The sequence below is a fragment of the Xiphophorus maculatus genome, chromosome 5, assembly GCF_002775205.1.
Source record: "Xiphophorus maculatus strain JP 163 A chromosome 5, X_maculatus-5.0-male, whole genome shotgun sequence".
Taxonomy (NCBI): Eukaryota; Metazoa; Chordata; class Actinopteri; order Cyprinodontiformes; family Poeciliidae; genus Xiphophorus; species Xiphophorus maculatus.
In genome coordinates, this window is record NC_036447.1 from 27,883,509 (window position 1) to 27,905,739 (window position 22,231).

Here is a 22,231-nt window from a genome sequence, read left to right on the forward strand (position 1 = left end):
TCAACGCCTCTCCCATTACCCAAATCAAACGAAATTGGTGTCAAACATTTGTGCAACAAAAAGGAAACAAAACAAACAAAAAATCTTTGTTTTGGCCTTTAATCTTATGTGGAATCACACACATGCAGCAATACAAACATGCAAAGATAATGAGAGAAATAAGTAACAAAATGTCTATAGGTAAGATATACAGTTGATGGAGTATGTCAGCTACTTCATATGCCATCTTTTAAAAAAAACATACCGGGATTGACAAAAGACAAAAAGAAACGACACATGCATAAATTAAAACGCAAAATAAATGAGACTGACAAAATGTTAATGCCTCTTTGTTGTCTTTTTGGGTTGCCAGCTGCATAGTAGCAACAACGATGCTGCAGTTGCAAATTTAAAACGCTTAATGTTTGTGATATGATCATTATTGCAATGAACATATCACAAAGTTGTGAAAGAGAGGCAAGTATTCTGGAATGTAAATTTCTCAAACATTTGCTACTCTGAAGTCAACTGGTAATACAACATAAACCAGACAAGAGTGAAAAATTATAATTGTTCTTCAACACGACACACACACAAAAAAATCCCCTCCTAGATAAGACATCAGTTTTTCTTTCCACTGAAGCTCCGTTAAGTCAGCATAAAATAAATCCTGCATAAGTGCCATAACCTTTGGTTTGATCATACCTTTCTGTTTCATCGGAAGACACCCAAACATTTTGAAACATTTATTGTACATACCTCAGACTTTATTATTTGGGAATGCCAATAAACATGTATTATAACTAACAATGTGATATCTGCAGCCTAAGAGGAGCATCCGCAGACGGTGCGACCTCTGACACGGACAGACATGATGGCTGAAATACCTCTGAAGTAAAATTTTTTTAAAAATCACACACTTGATTTATTTGCAAATAGACAGATTTACTAAAACAAGGTTAAAGCAGATCCCTCTGAAAAAGAGTTGAAATGATGAGATACAATAGAACAGGAGCTGAACCAGCGTAATAAAAGGTAAACTGGTTCAGGATGCTTTGTGAGCCTCCGTTCATTTCGTCTACTTGGATTATTTGTATACAATGACAAATGATCATGCCTCTGAAAATGAAACTAAAATTGCAAGGGAAAAAAAAAGACAGCACAATAAAGCCATTGTAAAACAGCACTAAAAACGGGCTGCGTTTCACGTGGAGCTTTCATTAGTTTTTGCTAAGAGTTATGTTCCATGTGCCGGATTCACTATTGCTGATGATTGGAGCCAAGATCACACTTCCCTCCTGAGCTACCAATGAGGGACCAGCGGCTGCAGCAGCAGCAGGCGCCGCGGCTGCAGCAGCAGCAGCTGGGGCGGTCACAGGTGAGGCTTCAGGCGCGGTTCCAGAAGAGGAAGTGGTGGAGGACACAGCATTCAATTTTTCTGCACTTAAAGAAATTTTAAAAACAGCTGATTAGCGCACAGACATGGCAGAGGGTGAAAGTGTCGCCTAAAGAGGAGTCAAGTGATGGCATAATCACCTGGATGTGCGTTGGACAGCTTCTGCGCCAGGTCGTTCCGTTGTTGTTTCTTCAGGATGGTCACAGCAACCGTCACAGCAACGTCTTCTGTATAGTTCTCTATCATCTTACTCACTGTTTTAGTCCGCTCTGCCTGCTCTAGGTAAGACGTAGGAATCGACCTGTGACCTTCCAGCTCGTGCTGCTGCAGGTACCACTTAAAGGTCTGGAATTCGTCCCTGTTCAACTGTTCCAGGGAGTCCAGGAGCAGCTCTGTGACCCTCATGTCTATGGTGGTGGCCCTGAAGCGCAAACCACATGCGCAAATGTAAAAACACATTGACAGACATGGCAGACTACAAGAGAAGAAAATGCTTCAAGACGCATCAGCATGTTAGAGTGAACTTCGTGTATTCCCGTCTTTTGAAACGGCTGCTTGCGAGTCCGAAATGGGCCTCGTTTATGTCATTGAAGCAGCTTTTGCTGGACAATAATAACTGAAACAAATGTTAATTGCGACGGCTAATAATATGTCTGAACTGCTGAAGAGGCCTGAAAACTAATATCCCCCGTTTTCTGTTCAGTGAGCCGACATGGCATGAGCGCAAAATATTTCCTTTACGAAAGTGGAAGCGGGTACGATGTGATCCTGCTGGGTACGAGACGGAGCGAATGACAAAGGATTAGCGACACACGAACCACATCTGCATCGAAATAGTCTGCAGTTTACTTCATCTGACATATTTTCGTGACTTTTTGCGCATACGAGCCTGTGTGAGAAACGTCTTAAAGATGCAACTAAAGATGTAAATAAACTACTTTTCTTTTCACGTGAAAGTCGTTATCTTTACATGGGCACGAGAGCAGAGTGAAATAGAAATAAGAGGTAAAACTAGACTAGTTTTTTTTTGTTCAAGAGGCCCGATGATAATGAAAAACGCCTCAAAAAAAAAGGGGGGGGGGGGGGGGGGAAATCTGGTCGTTTTTACGTACCTCTACGTCAGCACCGCGGGAAGGAGAGCACGCGCGCAGCCACAGGCAGCTTCTTAAAGCAGAGTCTTAAAAATCCTGACAAAGTTTCCCCGTCTGCCTTCAGCAGAACTTGTTGCTCCAAAGGACAGGCTCGTGGCTCTTCACTAGTGATGTGTCGGTCGCTAACGATCCGGCTCTAAGAGCCGGCTCTTTGAAGTGAACGATTGGAACCGGCTCCGCAATGGGAGCCGTTTTAGGATCCTATTTGGGAGCCGGGTTTTTTTCTACAGTATATCGCTGTCTCTCCGCCTCCCTGTCGTTGTGCTTGTGCTCTGCAAGCGCCAGAGCCGATAGTTTTTCCCCACATCGTTTTTTTTTGTTTGTTTTTGTTCCCTCGGTCGGTCCACTGCCCTCATGTCAAGCGTGTGCTCCACACATCTGACCAATCACACATAGTTTCAATTAATAATGTGGCGGGAAAACACTGAAAAAAAAGTTTATCTCCACTTTTTTTGTAGAAACGGCAGGCAATTGGCCAAGCTGTATAGCGTTCGTCGGCAGGTGTTTATGCACAGACACTCACTCAGCGGTCAAGAAGCACAGAAAGAAGGGGAGTCAGTGTGAGAACTGAATAGGTGAAAATAAACGAGTGACAGAAAACGGAGCAAGATTTGGGCTCATTTTAATGCTACATCAAGCTCCAGGGCAGAGTGCAGACTGTGCAAAGTCAGCATTTCCTATCGTGCAGGCTCGACAAACAACCTGCACAGGCACATGCGGACATCACACGCATCGGTATTGCTATAGCATTGTTATGCGGCATTTTTACTCATCATAAGTGCTTAACAATGTCAATAATGAAACAAAATATTATAAAATTAGGTTTAAGCCATTAATTAATTAATAATGTCAAAAATATACATGGGGAGCCGTTTGGGAGCCGACTCTCCACAGTAAGAAGAGCCATTAGAGCCGCATCTCGAAAAGGAGCCGAAAATCCCATCACTGCTCTTCACGCAAAAAAGATGAATCTATCCTCCTGGCGGCACAGAGAAGGAAATGGCGGCGGAGGATTTTTCATGTCAAGTTACGGTTTTGAAGAGCAGGAAGTGACATAGGAGGTGAAGAGGAAACGAGAAGTCTGACTAGTGATTACACCAAACAGATATAATATCTATCATAGATAGATAGATAGATAGATAGATAGATAGATAGATAGATAGATAGATAGATAGATAGATAGATAGATAGATAGATAGATAGATAGATAGATAGATAGATAGATAGATAGATAGATAGATAGATAGATAGATAGATAGATAGATAGATAGATAGATAGATAGATAGATAGATAGATAATGTTTTAATTTTTTACTTCAAATCTAAAAAGTGTGTGCATTTCTTATCAGCCTGCACAAAGAGTTCTTTGTACAAAAGCCTGTAAGCTCAGGATCAGCTGAAAATGCTTTTGAATATGTGTTCATCAGCTTTGGGCAGGGGTGTCAAACTCCAGTCCTCGAGGGCCGCTGTCCTACAGTTTTTAGATGTACCACAGGTACAAAACACCGGAATGAAACGGCTTAATTTCCTCCTCCTTGTGTAGATCAGTTCTCCAGAGCCTTAATGACCTAATTATTCTATTCAGTTGTGGTGCAGCAGAGGCACATCTAAAAGTTGCAGGACTGGGGCCCTCGATAACTGGAGTTTGAGACCCCTGGCTTAGGGCGTGCAGCCAACAGGGGGAGGAGCTTCATGCTTGAAGGCGGAGCTAGGCCCACCCAGGCATTTCACACAGCTGAATGGTTGGCACGGGAGACTAAAGGATTTCTCAAACATGTATGAATTAATCGAGGCAACGCCACAAAAACATTCATTCCCTCATGAATGTTTTTGATGAGGGAATAAAATTAGAACATCATGTAAAGCTCCAAAAAGTACGTTTTACAAGTCTGAACACACAGCTAAACCTTAACGACACAAAGTTGTTGTAGCTGCAAATGCTCCCAATAAAATCAGTGAACCAGAAACCATCAGAGTATAAAACAATTTGATGTAAGAGGGAGAACTGCTGAGAAGGTGTACTTATATCTGCATAGCGCACTTTTTTTGTGTGTGTGTGTGTGTGGTCATTTGAGCTGATTAGCTGTCCAGCCCATGTTTATCACTCAGAAATACACTCATATGCAAACTCAATTCTTCCCCTCCAGTGTAATGCTGCAGCATTTCACTGGATTATTCTTGACCCTCCCTTCCTTCCTCTCCTGATATACCAACAGAGAACGCCCAGGGTGGCTTTCAGAGCCCCAGAGCAAAAGGAACCGCCTGATCATCAGTCACAGGACAAGCACATACACACCCACATACACACACACCCACATTTTCATAAAAAGCCCAAAGTACCCTGTTGTTTTCTTAGAGCTCTCAGTTCGTGGTCCCAGTCAGCATCATCGGAGGATCGATTTCCAGTTTTTCCTTTTAGCAGAAGCAAAAAGCCTCGGAGTGAGGGAACGCGGGGAAGGATGTGTGCAGCAGGATGGTCGCTAACGCTAGTGCTGATTCGCCTCGTTGGCTCAGGTGAGTTAAAGGAGCGTGGGATGAGCAAAGTGAGAAGGCGTCTGACTTTTTTTTTCCAAGGAACAGGCCGGGTGATGAAAGCGTAAGATCTGAAATGGGGATTGTTTGTGTTGGTTTGGTACGCATCAAAAAGATCGGGTAAGACGCACACGCTCGTAACAGGTGGATGACATGTTGACTTTATATGGATTCTTAGTAGACCGAAAAAATAGAAACTGCAACCGTAAGAGTTTAAATCAGAAGTGGGTAATATGTACTGTATTTCAGGTCAAATATGAAAGCAAAACTATCTGTAAATATGTCTGAAGGATATTTAATCTTTAACTTAGAAGTTAAGAAAAAGAGTCAGATTGTGAAATTGACACAAATTCAGCTAATTTCTCTGCTAACTAGAAGTTATGTGCCTAACTTAATTGATTTTAAGAAAAAAAATTTAACCTAGAAATGGGTAAATCAACTGACGTATTATAAAAATGAACTTTGTAACCTTCACGGTTTAGTTAGATTTGTAGAATTACACAATTAATAGATTGATCAATCAATCAGGCTTATTTGTATAGCACATTGCAGCAAAAAGGCAGTTCAAAGTGTTTTGCATCATAAAAACAGAACGATGAAACCTCCTAAAAACAACAGTCACCAGTTTGAGGAAACCGGTAACGAACGTGATGGTACTCGAAATCAGCATTAACACATCAGATACGTTGGTTGGTGTTTTCATTGGTCACGGTTCAAACAGGTGGGATTTAAATCTAGACTTAAAGGAGCTCAGAGTTTTGGCTCTTTGCAGGTTGGATGTGAAACACCTTCGCTCCAAGAAATGAGTGTATAACTTTTTAATGTATTTTTTTGTTTGTTTTTGAATTTGAATCCCAAATTTAAAATGACTTCATGTAATACAGTCATCTCTCTGACTGAAATAACTAAAGGGAAAAAAAAAAGAAAAGATTTCAGTTAATTTTATATAATTTTTCAAGCTCTTTTTAAGCTAAACGGTGCACCAGCAGACTGGTGAAGGGGAATTGGACCCATACCGTATAATCATTCTGACAGCCACCCCGTCTGCTGCGGGTGAGATCACCAGATAGGAGAACAGTCTCGGGGTTCGCTGGAACAATGGCCGATCCAAAAGGAGGAGTAGGTTCTTTTGACTTGGGCAGGGTGTCCTTCCTTCCTCAGAGGAACACGCTGGATGGACTCGGCCCGCGAAGAAACAATGGCTCGCAACAGCTCAGCAGAATGGGTAATATTTCACTAGGTGGCAACATTCAGTTGACCCTGGCCTTCACTATGCAAAGGCAGGAGATTCTGAGTCATGAGGTCATGCCTCACAATGCCAAAGTAAATAGACGGAGGGACGCATTGTTGTATTCATAAATAGGTTGGGAGTCGGCATTGTAAAGGCTTGTGGCGTGCAACACGGATGAGCGTAGCATGACTGACATGGTTCGGTTTGTAGATGTCCATGCAGTGGCTTCCTAAAGTATTCACACCCCTTGATGTTTCCCATATCTTGTCACCTTACAACCACAAACATAGTTCATTGGAATTTAGTGGAAAACACAAAGTGGTATACGACTGAGAAGGGGAAAGAAAATTATTTGCAATTCAAAACATTTTTTTTTTTTTTAACCAAAAAAAAACCCCTGAAAAGTGCAGTGTGTACAAGTATGCAGCCCCCCCCCCGAGCTAGCACTTTGTGGAACCACTTTTGCTAGTGTTCCAGGGTTTGTCTCTGCCAGCTGTGCATGGGGAGTGACTGAAAATTTTTGCTCTTCACAAAAGCAGCTGCAGCTCAGTCAGGTTAGATGGAGAGGAAACAGACATTTTCAGACCTCGCCACAGGTTCTCCACTGGGTTTTGGTCTGGACTTTGACTGGACCATTGCACACAGTTTTTCATTTGCAAAAAAAAAAAAAACAAACATTTCGAATCAGGCATAATTTTCTTTTTTACTTCGCAACATGACAAAAATGTATGAATACGTTTGCAAGCCACTGTATAATTTCAATTTTAGTTGATGTAAACTAAATGAAGTTTAGTTTTACTAAATGAATCTCTCTATAAGTGGTTTTGGAAGTTCCAGTTAATCTAAAATAATTTAAAAAAGAAGTTTAGTCTGATTTAATCAGTCAGTGAAGCAGTGAAGGAATAAAACTCAGTAGCTGTCTCTACTGCAAGAGTGTAACTCATTGTTTTGTGTTTTCAATTCAATTCCATTCAAAACTACTTTATTAATCCCAAAGGGAATTTAAATGTTGTTGTAACTCATTCTCTCGCTCTCTGTTCCCTCAGCTACCTCCTCTCCCATAACTCCTTCTGCCTCACATCTACCATCACAGATGTCGCCCCGCTCTCCTTCACCAACTGGCCCCCCGCCCCTGACCTCCTCTAGCAGCTCCATGGAGCGGACGACCACGGCCAGCTGCCGTCTACGGATTTCGCCTTCAACTCTTGTGGTCAGGTAAATTTAAGAAGCGGTTCTAAAGAGAAAAAAAAAGAACAGTTTCCAATAAACTCTCCTGTTTTAGGTTTGGAGATCCAGCCACGGCTAACTGCTCGAAACTAAACCCTGGGTATTCTATGATAGGCTGGGTAAATCTACCGGTAAGACAGAAACTCCCTGGCTACGATGTCATGCTTGATAAAGATGAGACGTCTGGAGTTTTAATTTAAAAAAAAAAGGGCTTCAGAATTTTAGAGTTTTGAATAAACCATATTAGTGTTTTTATATTGAAGCATACATGTTTATATGTCGCTGATGCTGAACCTCTACTTGTTGCATAAATTCCCGTGCAGGGCTGGTCTAAGGTATGTGATTTTATTGGCTGCTTAGGGCCTCCACACCACCAGGGGGCGCCCAAGAGCAAAATGCTAGCAAAATATACATTTTTAAATAATAAATACAAACTAAATGCTTTTAAACATCGAAAAACAATTTCTATATTACTTTCATTACTTTTACTACATTACTGACATAATAGTTTAATCTCTTCCTGTTTCCTGCTGCCTCTATTGGGGAAATATAAGACATCAAACTTGTTAACTTGTTTACTGTAAATTCAGTGTTTATCAGCTGATGTTACTTTCAAGTACTTCGAATAATAAGTATTTGAAAGTACACTTAAATATCACTATTTAAGAATTCATTTTGGTACTCCTGTAACGTTAAAATCAGTAGCAATAATACTGTCGGTACGTCGTAAGCTAAATAGAAATAAGACTAATTATAGTAAGTATGTTACACAGAGTGTAGAGTAGAGCCTATGTTTAGGCCTGTTGCAATAAATCAATTAATCACATGACAAATCAAAACAAGCTCAATAATTTCAATTTGTACGACTTATTGATTTTCTCATTTCTCTCTTTCTACCAAAAGAGAGAAACGCAAGAACCTTCATTTTACACAATGGAAAGTTTTCTGGTGTGGAGTGTGGACAGCTTTACTGAATGGACTCTCAGCCCTATATGTTATGCAACGTCTGATGAGGGAGGGCAGTGCAGCAGTTCTCTCTCTGTAATAGTCTACCGTGAGTTTCTGTTTTTTTTAACCATACGAGAAAATTGAAGGATATTAAGTTGCCTGACTCTCCGTCTGCCTCCACAGAGCCACCAAAAACAGTCTCCATCCAGTTTTTGAATCAAAGCGGCCCGATGTACGAGAGACGACAGTACGTTCTGGAGTGCACAGTTGAGGATGTCGCGCCCGTGGAAAACCTGGTGGTGACCTTCTACAAGGGACAAACGGCGCTGGCTGAGCTCCGCTCCAAAAGGAGCGCAGAGAAGACTCCAGTGAAAGAGAGCTTCAGTCTGCTCGTCGCTCCCTGCAGAGGGGACAATGGAAACCAGTACTGGTGTGAGGCGAAGCTGGAACTGGGGCGTTCAGGACCACAGCAGCCTCCAGCAGAGAGGTCACAGAACATCACCGCGACGGTCCTCTGTGAGCGAACAATTGGGATGTTTCCAATAAATAAATAAAATTATGATCACGAGTGATTAAGCTTGTTTAGGCAACAAGTCAATAAAAATCATAGTGGCGACGGATGTACATAGCACTATGTACATACATGTACATAGTGGATGTAATCATGAGATATATTCAGAGCTCAGTCATGGCTCTAGCGCTCATCACCCAATCAGAGGAGACGTCAGCGTTTTATTCTTTGGAGCAACCAACCCCTTACACTCTTATACTAGGCCTTTTGGGGAATTTATAGTCAGTGATTTTACATAAGAGCTATGGATTCAACAGGTGGAAATGACACACAGGTTTCTATGAACTGTATGATGCAGTGGGAGCTCAGGTTGAGCCAGCTGCACATTGGGAGAAAAAAACCCCAAACCATCCTCCTCCTACTTCCTGTTGTCTTTGACGTTTCTGCCAGTGGTAACATCCATCTGTTGATCACATGACTTGTGATGCAAAAATGTTTCCATTGCAGTTTTGCGACATACATCTATTTTGATACGGCTAAAAAAAAAAAAAATGTAAAAAACTCACCTCATCCTAGTGCAAAAACGTTTTAATCGAAAAATTAGCTTTTTTTGAAAATGCGAATATTTCGTAATTTCAATTTGTGCACATCTATAACAAATGGATACATTGTCAGCTATGACAGTTAAAACTGTAATACCTGCAGCTGACAACGCAAGACAGAAACAGAATAAGGTTTCTTATAAGATGTTATATATTTTTTTTGCAGTGTCATGTAGTTAAATTAAATACAGTGAACGGAGAGGTCACTCTAGTCTGTCATTCCAGGATAACTTTGGAGCGCTCATCTTATCTAATTTTAGAATCATTTGAACCACGCTAAATCTGTCAGAGTACTGTTCATTAACCTCTTATTTGAATACAATTTTGACATTGAGAATACTTATTAATCAGCATTAAGAATAATAACAGTCGTAAAGGAAACAATAGTAATGGTTAAAAAAAAACATTATGCGCCAAGTGTTTTACTTTATTTTTATAAGGAAAGATTGGCCAGAAATAGTGAAATATACATGATTAGCTGGCTTTAAAGCATTTGTTCTAGCAATTTCTTTCAGATCATTACTGAGGAAAGAACACAATGAACAAGCAGCAGAGAAATCATTAATGGATTTGAACATCTGCAGGAAAATTGGTTGGAATTGATGGAAATGGAACTAAGAACAGGGAAGAAAACCTGTTAGACATGATCATGTTGTCTTTGCCTGATCACATAAAACATGAATACATTAAAAGATTGAAATGAGACAAAAATGTCAAAAGTTTAAGCCTATGCATGTTTTTGTAACCTTGTCAAATCTAAATGCCATTTGTTCCTCTCCCTCAAGGGGATCCAGAACATCTTCATCAATCCAAGCTGCACATGGAGGAAAAACCTCTGGACTGTGAAGTTCAAAACCAGACACTAGGAGGAAACGGTAATATTCAGAATTAAACAAGTTGTTTCACCTCAACAGTGTTTCCTGCTAAATAATTTAGATCTCATTTACAATGAAAAGGAAAGACTTTAGAATTATGTCCGTTTCTTTTGCAGGAACTACAAACAGATGTCGAGGATGCTTCTTATTGATCGCTCTTCTTGCTCATTTGATTAAGTGACTGTGAAACCTGAGGGAACACACCAATTCCCGACTTGGACTGGTCCAGATGTGAGAAACGCATCCCAGAACCCGAGTCTGTCTTCAATGTACAAAATATATATTTTTTAAATTGTGCCTTTTCCCCTTATATGTTGATTATGAAGACCTCAAACACCAGGGCAAGTCCCAATAAAAGCAAAATCTACTCTAAAGAGCCACTGCTAAGGTACATGTTCTGACAGCAGATCAACTCTTGCTCAAAATGTTAAAGCCCATTTTTATGAATGCTGCTTTGAAGAAAATGTTTATTTAATTTAGTGAATTCTAAGTTTTGTTGGATGTTTGTTTTGTTTAATTCATATCCAGTGTACATGTTTTTTAGTCTACATTCAAATGTAAAATCTGCCTTCAGGATCAACTATTCATGTTAATTGAGGCATGCTTCTTTTAATCTAAGCATCGGTTAAATTTTGTGATGTCATAATGTCAAGTTCATTTAGGATATTTGGAGTGTTTGTAAAATACAGAAATGTTTGTCTCAACTGACCATCTTCCCTGAATTTAGCGTATTGTTCAGAATCAATGCTGCAGCCACCCAACACAGAGCTGTGAACAATTTTCTGACGTCTTGGGGAAAAAAAACACCATCAGAAGTCAAAGATAGCTTGAATAAAATAAAGGCTTTCAAGTTTTATTTTTATCTTAAAAGTTATTTAAACCAACTTTCTCAGACAGATCGGTAGAATCTAGAAATCGTTTAGAATCAATGTCACATCAGGCAGATTTATACCTGGTTCAATCGGCAAGATTTAGAAATCTTGCCGATCTTGCCGAAATCTTCAAAATTTTAAAGTATTGAAAAAAAGAAAACAGGTGGCATGATAAACCTGTAATGCCTGGGTGTGGTGTGGAGCGACATGGCAGGAGCAACACACCACACACAAATCAATTTCACTCCCCAACATTCAGGTGTCAAATGGGAAATCTCACAACATCTCTTGAGTCCAAACATGGCAGTTTGTGGACTACTTTATGAAGTAAAAGAAAAAAAAAAAAAAAAGGATGTCTGACGTTCACTAGACTTTCTGGTGCACCATGAAGCCATGTTCATTTAGAATTTCCATCACTTCATAATTGGTCAAGCATCAAATTCAACAGGGCTTCATTCTTGGCTCACACACGTTGCGATACTGGAAGATGTATGAAGAAAAGACAACATGTTAAATATTCCTGATGTTAGATGAAAGCAAGCCTAACATCCACACACGGCAGGAAAATCAGCATAAAATTCTTACCATGTGAACCAGGAACGAGTTCTCACAAAGCAACGCATCTCTCAAATAGGAATTTAACAGATTAGAAAGATGATATGCTTCTTTGTAAAAACACTTATAAATCCATTTCTAATGGTAAATGGCTGGTACGTGATAACGCTTTACCTAGTCCAGAAGACCACAAAGCAATTCACACTACATCCAATCATCCACCTATTCACACACTGACACTGGTAAGCTACATTGTGGCCACAGCTGACAGAAGCAAGGCTGCCATGAACCTCATGTCTACCACTGGGGACCTTTGACCTCCACCAGCAGACAAGGCAGGTGAAGTCTCGAGCCCAAGGACACAACGACCAAAACAGATGGAGGGTTTGAACTGGCAACTTGCCGTTTACAGGACAAACTCCAACCACCTTCCCCACCATCCAAGACTTTCCAACACTGGTGAAGTGTGAAACAATTAGCAAAGAATAAAAAAAAAAAAAGAATGGTAAACTTCTTGGGTCAACCTCAAACACTTCTTCAAAGCAACAGCCTTCATTGCGACACTAATCTTAAGTAAACTTATCCAAACCACTGATGGTTTTAGAAAAGTGATCTGTTTAGACAGGTTTCTAACCATGCCACTGCACGACTTGAACAGATTTCTTTAAAAGGAAACAGGCTAGTTTCAAAGACACTTTTTCAATGAAAGGTTTTAGCGTTAGGATTAGGTGGAGGTGTTTTGGCCGTATTGGAATTGGTTTATTTTTGAATACCATTCAACAATATTCTGATGTTGCTCAGTAACAGGTTTCAGCTCTTGAGTTCTCCAAATGTCTCATTTGCAGCTTTATTTGCTTTTAATAAGGTGAATCACAATCCGACAGCACTGAAGACGAGAGTCATGTTTCTCACAATGTCAAAGTCAGAACTGTCCAGAAATTTAACAGTAACCCTTCAATATTTATCAGAACGGACTGAGCTACTGTAAACCCTCAGGAATGACCAGGTTAGCAAGAGGTTCAGGCAGTATGCAATTACATGAAGGTTAAGGTTAAATCTACTGTCCGTTTCTAAGTTGGGAAACTCCAAAAGATTTGATATCCCCAACCTGCAAAAGCTGAGGCAAAACAACCTGACTCTCAGGGAAATTGATTGGGCTTGAGTGAGGTGGTGGAGGAGGAAGAGGAGAACTTCTGTCGTCCATCCCAACGCTCCAGGGCCTGAAGACTGCCGCCGCCAAGTAGTCCCTGGAGAGAGTGAGGGGCTGCTCACAAGCCAGTGCCTGGTCGGCGAGGATATCCAGGAGGGAACATCCGGGAGTCTCTGGAGGTCCGTCTGCCTTTGGAGGAGAGAAGGAGACAGAGACGCCTGACTCCACCTTCAGTTCTTCAGTTCCCTGAGTGCTTGTGCACCTGTCTGGATGCTTCTCAGTTTGACAGCTCTTGGCCTTGTTTACTCTGAACACACGAGAACATGCACAGCATTTGAAAACGATCTAAAAAAACATTCAAACGCATTCCAAAGAGTTCGCTGGACTTTCTTACTGGAGTGAAGCAAAGAGGCCTGACAGCTTCCTGCTCTCCCTCATCAGCACCCTGAAATAACAATGAGGTAAAAATCTTTCTTTTATTAATGTGTCAGGTTTTGAAATAACAGACCTGGACTGCATCCATCCTTTAGGCCAAAGAGGTTTCACTTCATTGTCAAGCACAGTCTTCATATACTCTTCAAGCTCTTGCCCTTCTTTCCCCTCCTTTTGACATGTCGCCAGTTTCTCTTTCAACAAGAGACCCAAGCAATCTCTGCACGTTATGAAAACAAGTGTTACAAGAATCGTCCACATTTCCCCTCAGATGATCTTTGTAGCAGTCCACCTGATCTCCTGATTCCATTTGAACAGCTTCTTTGGAACAGCTTTTCTGGTACTTTTCTCCACCATCCTGTCCTCTTCAGTTTCCCTGAGGCAGATTTGGAAAGATGGATATGCTCAGCCTCCAGTTATATACATACACAACACGGTGTATATACTGTATGTTCAAAGTTTGGACAGTTGGGTTCAGTCTTCTGATTACTCTTATATTCTACATGCAGCATTAGTTTGATGATAAGGAAGGCCAATGGGATTTTGAGTCAGCTTCCAAAATGTCAACATTTGTCAAGCAGGTAGAAACTGAAATCAGCTTAAATAATGCATTTTGGTGAGAACTTGATTTTGACCGTTGACACCATTGAAGTGAGACATTTCTGCAGCAGAAGAGGAGATTTGGTAAACCTGGATGTAAACATTGGCTGAGTTTTCTCAAAGCTCTGAAATTCTGAAAGTGTCAGTGATGTGCATAACACAGGGCTGCCCAAAGTGGGTCCTCAAGGGCCGGCATCCTGCACATTTTAGTTCTCTCCCTGGTGGTACCAACAACCTTTTCAGCAGGTCAATGTTCTTCTTAGGGCCTTCTAATGAGCCATCATTGGATCCAGGTGTGTTAAACCAGGGAGAGAACTAAAACATTCAGGATGTCGGCCCTCCAGGACCCACTTTGGGCACCACTGGAACACTATCCCACCACTCTTGGTTCTGAGTACACATTCAAACAGACTTCTCCATAGAATTTGCTGTCAATGTGCAGAAAATTCAATTGTTGGCTCTAACATAGAAATGGGAGGCAGGTAGGAGCAGCATGTCTGCTTGGTGGAGGTATTTTAATGCGGATGACAGACATTGCACATGCAAACTTCACAATTCAAGGGGGCAAAGAAAGGTTGCATTCAATACAACAAACCATGATAAGTAATGTCAATAATAAAAAGGGACATGCAGGATGTATCTTTGGACTTTGTATCTGATCAGGACATTTCTAGTAGTACCAGATTTCAGTTCATTATTAAATGTCCTCCAAAAGATGAACATTCCCAACTTTATACGAGTGGTGTACTTCAACAGCGCTGGCAACTCAAAAAAAATACTTAAAAGAACTTACTTTGAAGTCTTTGCTTGCTCATAGGCTTGGCAACTTTCCTGAAAGCAAGCCACCTGCTCTGGCATTGACCTTTCAATGGCCTCCTTAAGTTGCTGTAGTTGATCTTCTGCACCAGGAGTTTCCTCCTTAAAAGTTAGACGGGGTTAAAAGCAGAAGTCCCACACTGCTTATAAAGAAATGTCATTCAATTCCTAAAACACGCTCACTTCATGTGTGATGAGCAGTTTCTTGACTCGTTTCAGCAGAGTATCTTTACTGCAGGGCATGAAGGAGGACAGGTGTTTGTAGACCTTGGAGCGAAGCTGGCTGCTCTGCTCCTGACACTGCAGCTCAATACTGGAGCAAGACAAACACCAGCAGAACGCCACACTCAGTACAATGCAGACGCACTAAATGTTAAACATTCAAGTTAGAGATATGAACTTAAATCTGCCAACCTTGATGTTTGACAGTGTATTAGCAGCTTAAACTAAGTGTGTTGCATTCAGTCAGTGTCCAATTACATGTAGCTTTTAAGAATGAAAGCAGGATCAGCTGTTACAGTAAGGTTGAATAGCAAGACTGGTTGTTCAATTTAATCGCTTCTATACATTAGGATACTTTGGCTTGTGAAATTTCCCTAGTTTAGCTTGCTTATGTTATTTCACAAAAAAAAGAAAGAAAAGAAAAATAATTAAGTAAAACCACAACAACAGTACTGATAATGATTCCTTGCTGTTTTATAGTTTCAACTATATATATTTTTAAAATGCTAATACAAGACAATCTGAAATTATACATGTTGGGGATTTATTTACTTGAGCAGAATTGAGTTGATATCTGGACTGAAGAACTTGAGTTTTGACTCCCCCTCTGATGTCTTGGCAGCCTAAACAAATAAAAGGTGGGTCTAATACACATCTTTTCATTCAAAAATGGTTCCAGTGATACACACAAAAAAAGTGACACAGGTTAAAAAAATTAAAAAAGATAAACTGATTAGTACAATATTACCACAAAAAAAATCACTATGCTGTAAATATTGTTTTACTCCAAGAATTTTGGGTCTAATTTCTAGATTTAATCTCTTGGTACACTTGAGATAAACTAGCTTAAAAGCAACTTTTCAGCAAGAAATAACTTTTTTTTAAAATTCAGTCCTTTAATGTTGAAAAGTACCATTTCCTCTGGCAAATTATTTCACTTGTTACATGGGAAAATGAAATATCTTGTTTTAAGTGGGATAATCCGCCAGTGGTGCTAGTAATTTTTCAACAAAATTAACTTAAAAACAAACTTCTACATCTTGTTTAAAAGTTACTTCTGAATTAGTCCCCCCACCAGATATTTGCACTATAAATGAGAAGATTTTGTAAGATTCTGTTTTTGCAGTGTACATATGTCAATTGATTTGGGTGAAAATCTCGACTTGATTAAGGTTTTTTTAAAGTTTACTAAAAAAAATAAATAAATAAATCCCCACATCTTACCATCACCAGGCTCCTAATGCTGTCCTCCAGTTCTGGGGGAAGTCCCTCAGGCAGAGGGGTACTCTGAGTCAGAACCACAGGACCGGCTTCAGCCTGGAGCTGAAGTTGCTCTGAGCGAGGCGTCGGGAGCAAGCTGGTCTTCGTGGTTAAAAACTGGGATTCACCTTCAGACTGAACGTTCTGCTGGATCTGATCATCCGATTTGATGTCAAGTTGTGCTTCAGCAGCTGTTTGGGGAAGAGATTTTGGCGACAGAGGCTCTTCGCTAACCTCTAACAAAGAGTCCAAATCTATGTCAAAATCCACCGTGCTGGCCGCTTGGATCAGAGCGTTATCATTGGTGGAGCCGATCAAACTGAGGAGAGGGTCCGTTAGACCGGAGCTGCCTCCCCCAGCTGCATCTGCTGTGGACATGGAGGCCGTGGTTGCTGGCTCCATTACAGCAGCCGCCGTCGTCGTCGTCTGGCGTGTCTTCCCCTGTTTTTGCCGCTCCCTTTCCTTCTCTCGCTGAAACTTCTTCAGCATGCTGGTGACGCTCAACGTCTTGGCCTTTTTCTTCTTTTTTAGTTTTCCTTCATCCACCCCCAGTTTGGACGTAGTGCTACAAAACAGACAGCCATGAGTAAAAGGTCAAATGCTTTCAAATCTCCGACAGGAGTTTATTGACTCTAGTCAAGCATACCTTACATTTGTGTTGGTCTTCATCGCACCGAGTGCCTTACCCCATTTCTTTGGATTTGGCTCACCTTCAAGTTTACGTTTCTGATGATGTACAGCATTAATATATATATATATATACAAACACAACAAGCTCAAATTGCAAGATGGTGAAGACAGTTTGGATATCAAATCTTGTACAAAACTGCACCAAATTTTCCATTTTTCCCCAGCATTCAAGATTAGATAGTGATGGTGGAATTTTCAGGCAGACTGTCCCCAGTGGCCGGATGATTCAAAACTCAACAAAAATTGAACACCGTACCTGAAGGCTACTAGTTTACACCAACATCTCTCCTCTTAATGCACAAACAAAGTTGGTGCTTTTAGCATAACTCACGTGCATAAAAATAAAGCCAGAGTGTTGACACAAAAGAGATAGACCTAAGACCTGTTGGATGAGACACTTGGTACAAAAAAACCCACAAAAAACAGACTTCCAGCTGACAACAGGAAGTCTCAGCAAAACATAAAAGTTGCTGTATTTAAGAGGATCAGTATTGCATAAAAATAACTGAGCTTTACATCATGTTATAAAGTTATTTCCCTCATCAAAAACCATTCCTGGAGTGTTGCCTGGAAATCACATAGCACTGGTCCTTTAACAGAACTGAACACGCTTTTTCTAAGCTGAAGTTGGAAATCTTGTTGTGAAGTTAAGCATCAACATTTTTTCAGGAAGAAGCACCAAGATAGTTAAATTTAGGTAATTGTAGACATGAGAAGTGCTATATAAGATGGGGGAAAAATCAGCTTAAAATCTGGTAATTTTATGCAGTATTTTTGTCTTCATGTTAAAGTCACCACAACCTTTCTTCCTAAAGCAAAAACTACTTAGTCACCACATCTGTACCTAATGCAAGTGCTCGCTTATTAAAGAAAAATCTTTAAGAACTAGAATCTCCATCAGACTTTATAGAAACTGGAGCTTGGAAAACTGCAATTCAAAAAAAGAAAAAAAACATTAAAGCCAACAGCACGTACTTTAGTTGGTTGAAATATTCCCTCGTCTGTTGAGTCGTCTGTGTCAGTGGCCTGACGAAAATGCAGAATGCCCGAATTCACGTAGAATCCACCAAATTTAGTGGTAAGGGTGGACGGCACAAACTCGTCGTACTGGGCCGGAATCAGAAAGGAAATGCCTTTTAAGTTTGTTTTTATGTGCACAATGAGGATAATTAATTAGGTGAGGAACTGAAACCATAACAAAGAACCTCAGTGACAGTTTTCTGCACTTTCTATGGATTAGAGTTACAAGTAGAATGCCTTAATTCTATTAAAAAGCCTCAACTTCAATGTACCCAACTTCACAGAAATTGTGCTATTCTGGACTCAGGATGACAGAAATGCAAAACACCATAGTGAAAACAGACTCACTGCCTCAGAGTTGTCAATGAAAGAATCCTCATCATCATATCCATATCCAATGTCAAGCAGATCCTCAATGCGGTCTTTATTCTTATGTCTGCCTGCCTGAAACGCACAAATCAAACAGCTCAGTTTTAAAATAATTAATAAAAAAAAAAAAACAGTCAATCATAGATACTCGCATATTTCTGTTCCGACTGTCTTGCGACAGCAGCAGCTTCTTCATGTTCTCGCCGTTCTTCCAGCTCCAGTCGGCTCAGCGGGACATCGTCCGTTTGCTGTAACTGACATTAATCAGAACGGCAAAACAAAAGAGTAAAAGCATTGTTGGTAAATTTGAAGAATGTGGAGTTTGCAATGGCCACTTAATAAAAAGTTCTTGAATCCTTTTTTTTTTTAAAATAAACTTTTTTGTCACAATTTATCATATTCTTAAAACAAAGTTTTTATATTTTATGGCTGGGCATGGTTTGCCCTCCATACAGGCAACAGGCCATGTAATCCCATTCTTTTCATAATTTACAACGACAGTGCTTGCTCTGTTTAATAATTAATGTACCTTAAAAATATACATTTAGAAACATTAAATATTTAGGTCATAAATTGCTTACAATTATGTATTCTTAACATACATAATTTAAGAAAATATTAATTTGATATTGGTCATTTAATAATTTTTAACACTTTTGATGGAGTAGCTTGTCAATAAATAAGCAATTTCCCCTTGGGAATTAAAAAAGGTATATTCTAATTCTCCCACACCAGCTAGTTATCGATTTCCCCCGGGTCACGCGCAGGTTGACGTTAAGTAATGGACTCATCGATGCTAAAACAAAGTATTTAGTATTGGTTACTATGGTGAATTTACATAAGAACGTGCGAACTGAATGCGGCAAATACGGCCTTGTTCCTTCAAAATGTCAGTAACACGGTTTCCAATTCAGCGCAACAAAGATGAATTTAGACACAGCTGATGAAGAACACATAAAACAGGATGTGAGCCCACCTCGTTCTCAATCAGCTCACTGTAGTTAAACTCTGGAAAGCTCCTCTTGCCGGGCTCAAACAAAGTGAGAACCAGCCGAACAGTTTCGGCGACAGATGGCGGGCCTGGGCCGGTTCCGGTGTCCTGCGGACCAACAGGAGAACCCCGCTGGACGGAACCCCGTGCTTCAGAACCAAGGGAACCGACGCCACAGCTCAGAGTGGTGAGCGGGACTCTCCGAGACTCGGCCATGATCTGAGACGCACCGGCCGCAGAGTGTGTTTTAATTTGAGCGGTCTTCCTCCTGGGAAGGTCCAATTAGCACCAAGCGGAAGCAGGTGTGTGCGTCTGCTTCTGGGCACGCGCTCGGCCTCACTTCGAGCCACGGATTTAGCTGCGATATGCAGCTCAGTGTAATGAAGAGAACATGCATGTTAAATTAGATCCCTCTTTTTTTTTAAAAAAAAAAAAAAACCCCATTAATTAAGAAAGTCAAGATGTGTTTAGCACAATTTTTTGTTTTTTAAGCTATGCAATCATGTAGCTGGTATAAACACTTCAAATCATTATATGGAATGTAAGCAATATACTATTTTTTTTCATCTAAGTTGCAAATAAAATATTTTTTTCGATGGCAGTCGATTTTATCAGATGCATCTGATACTCGAAGAAAACAATGTCTTCTGTTTCACAGCTGAAATTTTGATGACCGAGGTCAATACACATTAATAACCACAAGGGGGTGCTACAGATCTTTCAGAGCAAGTGCAGCTGAGCGATGGCGGAGATTTTCCGTCTCTTTTTTATGTTTTTTCACATATAAACTTCTAGAGTTTTATGGAACATTAATCCAGGGTATACCATTTATTTGAGATAAAAAAAAACAAAAACATTTCTCAAAAATAAACTTCTACGCACAACTCATCAGATGTATTTAAAAACATCTGTCCTCTTGTTCTTTCCTTTGATTTACAAAGCTGATATGAGAACATGCTGAATTGATTGACGTTTTCAATTAAGATTATTTTTTTAGATCCATTATTGTTTCATGCAGGTGTTCTGCATCAAAGACTACTTCTGCTGACAAACTAAAAGTCCAGCAGCAACACTTCATTCCAGCCAACACCAGAAAGAAAGACGTAAGGCAAAACATCCAGTCACTCAGCAGACAGAAAGACAACATTTGATTCAAACAGCATTGAGTGATTGTGAATTGGTGAATCACATAGCAATTTAGCTCTTTTCTATTGCTAGATATACAGACTGTCACTGTCACCATTAATTCTTGCTTCAGAATTTGTAGTTTTGGGGTCGGACAGGTTAACCCCAGGCTCAAACATGTATACCTGAACATCTTCTAACTCAAATTTAACTCGAAAGCTCAGGTATGGAGATAGATTGGGGCCATAATGTTTGTTCAAAAGAAAGAAAAAAAAAAAAGACAAAAAAAATAGGAAAAAATGTTGAAACTATTTTTGAGTTTCAAGTTTTGTTTTCAGCTCCATTTTTTCCTGCTCGAAATCCTTTTTTCAGCTTCAATTTCTTTTTCTTTTGAACAAACTTTATGGCCCTAATTTAGCTCCACATTCATGAATCTTTGTCAAATTGTCATTTCCGTTGTTGACCTCAACATTGATGCAGCAGAATTTACAGCTTTTTTCTTCAGTTTACCTTTTAAACATGATGATCTGTGTTTTCATTGATGTTTTCATTGTGTAAACATTTATATTAAGTCATTCTCAATAAATTCGACTATGCATGAGTCTATTTTTTTCTGATTAAAACAACCTTTTGAAAATAACGACCTTCAAGCAGGTATTAAACATATTTTCATTGAGCTCTCATTTCCATTGTTTTTTTTTAAGTTTTATTTTTATTAGTCTGATGTAATATTCTGATCTAAAGTGTTGTGTTTTCATTAACTGTTAGCAGAAAATGATCACGATTAAGATAAATAAAATATGCTAAAGCATCTAAGTAGGTGATGAACTTATTGAAATAAATGAAATATTCAATAATGTCCTAATTTATTGAATGGGTCTAAACACATGATGGAGTAGCATGACCCACTACTAGGTGGTATCTTTATTTTATTGACTCCTGTAACAATTCTGACAGGTTTGGTGAATGCAAGATTTTTAAAAAACAAATAAAAAACTTGTCACATAACTTGATCTGTGTCTATTTTTTATGTTTGCAAACAAACTCAGACTTCATTATTTATTTATTTTCAAATAAATATCAAACCAGAAACTTCCTGACTTTTCCAGCCTGCAGTGAATTGATTTTGACAATAACAATGACGGGATAATTGCAATCTGTCACCATACATTCGGTGTTAGGGTATCACAAAATAACCAGTCCAAACCTAATTCCCTCCACACACACACACACATGCACACCCCCCCCCCCCCCCGCCCCCCACACACACATGCACACACACGTGTCTCTGATCTGCATAACACACACGCTTCCCCACTTTGTAATTATAAATGAATTTCACGGTGTGAGGCTTTTAATGCAAATAATATGGATCTCTTTTTTTTTTCCCAGCCGCTCACCAACAGGACTGAGTGTGTTGATCCGAGTTTGCGTGTGTTGGCGTGCGAGGGTGTGCGTGTGTGTGTGCGTGTGTGTGTGTGTGTGTGGGTCAGATTGTTTGACTGGCCTTCCCTCTCAAACGAGTTAATGGGATGGAAGCTATTTGCCTCCCTAAGCTTGAAGATGCGAGGCTGAGCAGAAGTGTTGAATTAAAAACACGAAGGAGAAGGCGTCAATAAATTTGCACGGCACAATGAACTAAACACACCAGGGCAGGACAAAGGCAGACAGATGGAG

General features: G+C 40.0%; 2 protein-coding genes across 2 annotated transcripts; one reads left to right on the forward strand and one right to left on the reverse strand.

Annotated features, from left to right (window-relative positions):
• The first annotated feature begins 4,780 nt into the window (after window positions 1-4,780).
• LOC111608517 lies at window positions 4,781-11,301 on the forward strand. Its single transcript, XM_023333217.1, has 7 exons — window positions 4,781-5,040; window positions 7,336-7,504; window positions 7,572-7,647; window positions 8,420-8,570; window positions 8,648-8,980; window positions 10,363-10,452; window positions 10,569-11,301. The coding sequence occupies exons 1-7, from the start codon at window positions 4,986-4,988 to the stop codon at window positions 10,631-10,633; spliced, it is 939 nt and encodes a 312-aa protein (XP_023188985.1). The 5' UTR covers window positions 4,781-4,985; the 3' UTR covers window positions 10,634-11,301.
• Window positions 11,302-12,689: 1,388 nt separating this feature from the next.
• On the reverse strand, window positions 12,690-19,645 carry ubn1 (ubinuclein 1). The gene is made up of 13 exons (XM_023334430.1): window positions 19,415-19,645; window positions 18,591-18,692; window positions 18,418-18,513; window positions 18,025-18,156; window positions 17,006-17,085; window positions 16,324-16,924; window positions 15,652-15,722; window positions 15,061-15,190; window positions 14,855-14,979; window positions 13,754-13,837; window positions 13,538-13,681; window positions 13,424-13,474; window positions 12,690-13,336 (listed from the first exon to the last, which is right to left on the reverse strand). Exons 1-13 carry the CDS (start codon window positions 19,643-19,645, stop codon window positions 12,937-12,939), a joined length of 2,247 nt encoding a protein of 748 aa, XP_023190198.1. The 3' UTR covers window positions 12,690-12,936.
• Window positions 19,646-22,231: the final 2,586 nt, after the last annotated feature.

Coding starts and splice junctions, on each gene's coding strand:
- LOC111608517 (XM_023333217.1), top strand. CDS start 4,986: ATGTGTGCAGCAGGATGGTCGCTAACGCTAGTGCTGATTCGCCTCGTT. Junction 7,648..8,419: donor TAGGCTGGGTAAATCTACCG/GTAAGACAGAAA, acceptor TTCTACCAAAAG/AGAGAAACGCAAGAACCTTC. Junction 8,571..8,647: donor TCTCTCTGTAATAGTCTACC/GTGAGTTTCTGT, acceptor CTGCCTCCACAG/AGCCACCAAAAACAGTCTCC.
- ubn1 (XM_023334430.1), bottom strand. CDS start 19,645: ATGGCCGAGTCTCGGAGAGTCCCGCTCACCACTCTGAGCTGTGGCGTC. Junction 15,723..16,323: donor GCATTAGGAGCCTGGTGATG/GTAAGATGTGGG, acceptor TTATTTGTTTAG/GCTGCCAAGACATCAGAGGG. Junction 13,337..13,423: donor GGCCTCTTTGCTTCACTCCA/GTAAGAAAGTCC, acceptor TCGTGTGTTCAG/AGTAAACAAGGCCAAGAGCT.